We start from the raw sequence: 4,996 nt of genomic DNA, 5'->3' as shown, positions 1-4,996 counted from the left end.
CTACCTTCAACTTATCAGCTGGGTTTTAACGCCTTAATCATCCCAGGAATCTTTTGAGAGTAGTTTCTGCCAAATGCAGGGTCTTTTGAGAGTAGTTTTGTAGGCGGTGGTTGCTATATTGAGATAAGATGGTGCGAATAGCAGTACTACACTCAAAAATTATGTCAAAAAAACGAGATGGTAATTCATAAACTGATGGAACTGTAATGTCATGGGTGAGGTGACTACACTGACTCGTCTAGCTAGATACAGTAGAGCAGATTTAGTCATGGCTAAAACAGAGGAATCCACAAGCCCACATCGAGAAACAATCAGTCATACAATCAAATCAACCGCAACATCAAACTGCAGCAAGTCGATTCTTGTCTACAAACTACAACAGGTGGCATTCTGATGGAACAGTTTAGAAGCCACTTCACATGGACTCTAACCATCTAAACATACACTGCTAGAAGAAAAAAGTATAGACACAATGACACAGAAGCATTCCCCCATTACTTGGTTCCCAACTCTAGGGCCATCTATCTCTCTTTGAACAAAAAAAACCAGGGCCATCTTTTTTGATTCTTCATTATCAAAACCAACTTATTATGAAAGAACTGCCTGACACTATCAGCCAAAATGATGTTCATAACTCGCCCTGGCATGCAGAAGGAGAGGTCTGTCCATCACTAAACACCTTAACAGAGCAGAGCGATCCTCCAGCTTCATCCGCGAACGTTATCTTCCTACGTTTCCTCGGCGCTTCTGGTTGCGGAACAGCCTTCTTTCCCTCCAGCGTCTGCAATCAGGATTTTAATAGTGGTGAGCGGTGACACAAATGCAGGCTGAGAGTTCAGAAAACACTGCAGTGCTATTAAATTAAACAAATCTTGAAAGCAGGGGTACCAACCAATATTTTGCAAAAGCGGTTGCAATCCTTGTTCATTATTGACAGCCATTTCCTTGTAGTTCTCTCCACCAACAATGCATCCTCGGATGCTGCTCTCATCTGAGAATGATAATCATAAGATATCAGCCAAGTATCTGACAAGATTATAGTTGGGAAGCAGCTGTGAACTTCAAACAGTTCCTAGAGTATCATAGGTAATTCATGATCTTGCAATATCATAAGCTCTGGTAAGCCTAAACAAGTCCCGCCTAATTCTAATTAATGCACATACAGGAAAAGCACTTTTTTTACTGCTAGAAAGCACATATTTAAGTATATCAATAATTGATAAGGCGTGTGACCTTTTCAGTCCCAACAGATGGTTTACATGAGAACTGCAAATGTAAATCAATAGTAATTCTGCTGTACAACAAGAAACTAACTTTGCACAAATAGAAGGAGCTTTAGCTTTATATTATCTGTTATAAATAGAAGCAGCTAATGGAACAAAAATTAGAGAAACGCAGAAAGACAAATCTCAAATAAATCTTTTTGTGCTCCAAAGCCAATATATAATGTAACTTCATCAAACAACGATTCTTATTTACTTATTATGTTGTATCATCCATCGGTTGCACAGCAATAAAATCATATGAGTTCACAAGTATCTATTATATTTAATAATGTCTCACCTCGGCAATGTTAGAATTGGGAAGCAAAGAATGTGCTTCCGATGACAAAGTTTCGTTCACTAAACTTCTCATGTGCTTCAAGCTCCTGATAAGATTTGCAGCAATGCTTTCTATATCATGCATCTGCCTTTGTGAAAACTCAACAGCTTTCTCAGTGTCCAGAAGAACAGATGAAGTTCTCAGCTGCGGAGATGGGGATTCTGTTGACTTGACAGCTTCTTTGTTTGTAAAGGAGCTAGAAGTTCTGTTCTTAAGTTTCCTGTCTGTGGTTAACACAGATCGGTCTTCAAGATTAATCTTTCTCTCTGAAATCAGAAATGGTAACATGAACAATAAGAAATACTGTAATAATTAACTACTCTGCTAAAAAAATAAAAACACTACAGATAGCATAGATTGCTTACTCAGCCTTTGGACTCCGCACAAATCGATATCAGTCCAAGCATTGCAAAACTTCTCCTGACAAACTGGTGACATAGTCTGAAAAAAAGGATAGTGTAAAAGATGAGAAACTCGTTCACAACTATTCTTTGAAACATGATTAGAAGAGCTCTGCGGACCTTTCTCTTGGACAACAGTTTTTTTGGAGTATGAACTTCAATTGATCCTTCATCAATGAGAAAATCAGACGCCCTAGTTTGCCCATCAGTTCCCAGGCAGGTTGGAGTTGAAATTGAAGCTTCACCAGAAATTTCCTGTGTTTCTTCAAGATTAGAGGAACTATCTGATATTGCACATCCAGTTTTGCCCATGTTAACACAAGCCTGGGATAACTCTTGTTGAACAACATATGCTTCTCTTGATTCTTGATCATTAACAGATCTACAAATGTCAACATTCATTGTACCACTTAGCTGATTCATATCCTTTGATGACTCATCCATGTTGGCAAGTAAGATGTGACCATCATGTGAAACATCTGCTACAGTTGGTGGGCTCAGAATCACAACAGTATCTGGAACTACAACAGAAGTTTTTGTTTCAAAACACTTCCGCTGCACATGATTATTCAGAGCATCATAAACTATATTTTCTAGCCGCCCATCTTGGGCGTCAAAATGGGCAGTATGAGCCAAATCAAGAGTTTTGTCATAAGCGAAATTGTAGCCTGTGGCTGCTTGCTCAACATTCATATGCAGTAATATATCCTTTGTTTTCACATCATGGCAGACTAGTGAATCTGATTGACCCTCCATCGGCATCTGCACAACCTCCTCAAGTGAAGTGCAAATCTTGTCTGTGCTTCCACATGAATCAGGTTGCATGACTACCAATGTGCGCCTCATATATGTTTTAAACTCATTAATTGGAGAAGACCCTTCCACAGGTTTTATGCTTTCTGATGTATTGACTTGAACAACTTCTGGATACCTGTATTCATTGTTATCTGTCTGATCATCACAAGAACGATCCACAGGAGACAACGGAAACTCATTCCCAACAGAAGACTTATTCACATCTGAATTACTTGTATCATCCAATGATTTCTGATGGTTGCACACTTCATCAATGGGATCTAGTGAAGAAACATTGGGATCCGTCTTTTTTTGCTCCACATTGTCATGCAAATGTGCTCCAGTGTCAGAAACATCCTGTTCAGTTGGTTGGGTGATGAAACCAGACTGCTGTCCACATCCATTATCTTCTATGGGAAACTGATGCAGCACAACAGATGAATGGTCACAGGTGTGAACTACTGTATTTTCCATTTCGGCACAGCAGATGTCCTCCCCAGCTATTTCTTCATTATGTTCTGCAAGTACAAAAAAGAACAAAATTTGTCAGTTTTGATGCAAAAAGGATCCCCGAAAAGGTTTGCTTCAAGAAAAAAGTAATGGCTGAAAGACAGAAGTCATGTGGATGATCTTCAATGTTGAGATAACAAAGAACTGGAATATAAGAATTTTATTTTTGCTTGGGTAACAATACCCACCAATGGCAATTGCGCAGTGCTCTCGATCTACAGCTCCTGTTTCAAGCTTCACTGTCATTGGGTCATGGAGTGTTGACTCAAATAGGAAAGTTTGCACAGGACTGATTTCATCTCCCTTTGGTGATGTATCAACTGGTTCTGTAGCATGTGGAGAAGATGATGCATCCATCTCTCTTTTTGCTTTACAAGGTGGTATCTTTTCCTTCCTCTGTTTCAAAGCAATAAGAGGCTCATCAAGATCAACTTCCTCGGTCTTGACAGGCTTTAAACTGGTGAAATCCACTTCGTAACTGTCGCTGTATATATCACTTAATACACGGGTCTTCTTGAATTTTATGGGTCTTCTGAGGGTCGAATCTATTCTGTTAACCACGCAAGACATCGTGGCTAAATGACAGTCGACTGATTGAGCGCCTTATTTGTAGCAAAATCTATCCAGGGAAGCAATAAAAGGGCCCCTGTAGACATACAAAAATAGGTGTTATAATCAGGTAAATGGTGCAGATACGCATCAATATCTTCACTAGAATGGAGCCATCTTTCAAAAACAGACGCCATGTTATGATATTCATGAAAGCATCTTCAAAGAATCACAGTATGTTTGAGGGCATTGCAATTGCTAGGTCGTGTATTCTCCATAACAGAGCAAAAGAAGAAGAAAAGAGCATAACATTGCAAGAGGTAAAGCCCTCAAATTTGTCATCAATCTTCAAGTACGGAACAAATCAATAATCTCGAATCCCTCAACAAACCCTGGCTCTGAGCCTGCTGCTACTGCTAGTCTTTAACCCACAGACCGGCCTAGAATGCTACTGGCTCGCAAAACTGCGACTTTACAGGAGTCCCAGCCATGGCAGATTCAACACCACACAGATCTAATAGTCCTAGAATTCATTTCATCAGCTTGAGATGCGAAAAGTGAAAACAGATCTAGACCCTGCCGGTACCTGAACCTGAAGAACCCCCGGCCCCGGGTAAATCGAGGAAGAGCCGCGGGACGGTCGGCGTCGAGCTCAGAGAGGGCGACCGCCCGCTCCGTCCGGGGAGGCGCCGGCCTTGAGGAGGGAGGGACTGAAGAAGGAAGCGGGGAGCGGCGGCGGCGGCGGCGAGCAGAGATCTCGGTGCCGGAACTGGAACCCTACTCTGCTTCACGGCTCTGGATATCGGCGTATGTATGAGGGGGGTGGAGAGGGGGAGGCGGCTTGGCGCGAAGGAGAGGGAGAGCGAGGGAAAGTTGGCGCCACGGTTGGTGCTGCTTGGCGGGAAGGGGAGCGAAAAATTTGTAGCGGCCCGCGCCGCTTGCGCTTGGAGAGGGTTTGGACTCGGCTTTGGATTCGGGACAACGAAAGGACGAGGCGAGGAGAGGCGTGGCGTGGAGACGGTATATTCAAGTCGGTCAACTTTATAGGAGTAAGAACATCCTTATGCAAATTAATAATTACACATAGATCGTTGGAGAAATTATTATTTTTGCGGGCAAAGATCGTTGGAGAAATCGAC

At 41.9% G+C, this 4,996-nt stretch overlaps 1 protein-coding gene across 1 annotated transcript; it reads right to left on the bottom strand.

The window, feature by feature from the left end:
• Positions 1–280: 280 nt before the first annotated feature.
• On the bottom strand, positions 281–4,761 carry LOC119362030. The gene is made up of 7 exons (XM_037627201.1): positions 4,444–4,761; positions 3,497–3,954; positions 2,124–3,316; positions 1,968–2,043; positions 1,564–1,868; positions 893–991; positions 281–781 (listed from the first exon to the last, which is right to left on the bottom strand). Exons 2-7 carry the CDS (start codon positions 3,876–3,878, stop codon positions 629–631), a joined length of 2,208 nt encoding a protein of 735 aa, XP_037483098.1. The 5' UTR covers positions 3,879–3,954; positions 4,444–4,761; the 3' UTR covers positions 281–628.
• Positions 4,762–4,996: the final 235 nt, after the last annotated feature.

Source organism: Triticum dicoccoides, chromosome 2B (genome assembly GCF_002162155.2).
Source record: "Triticum dicoccoides isolate Atlit2015 ecotype Zavitan chromosome 2B, WEW_v2.0, whole genome shotgun sequence".
Lineage (NCBI taxonomy): Eukaryota > Viridiplantae > Streptophyta > Magnoliopsida > Poales > Poaceae > Triticum > Triticum dicoccoides.
Note: the sequence above shows the minus strand (reverse complement) of the source record. Positions and strands in the feature narration are given on the sequence as shown.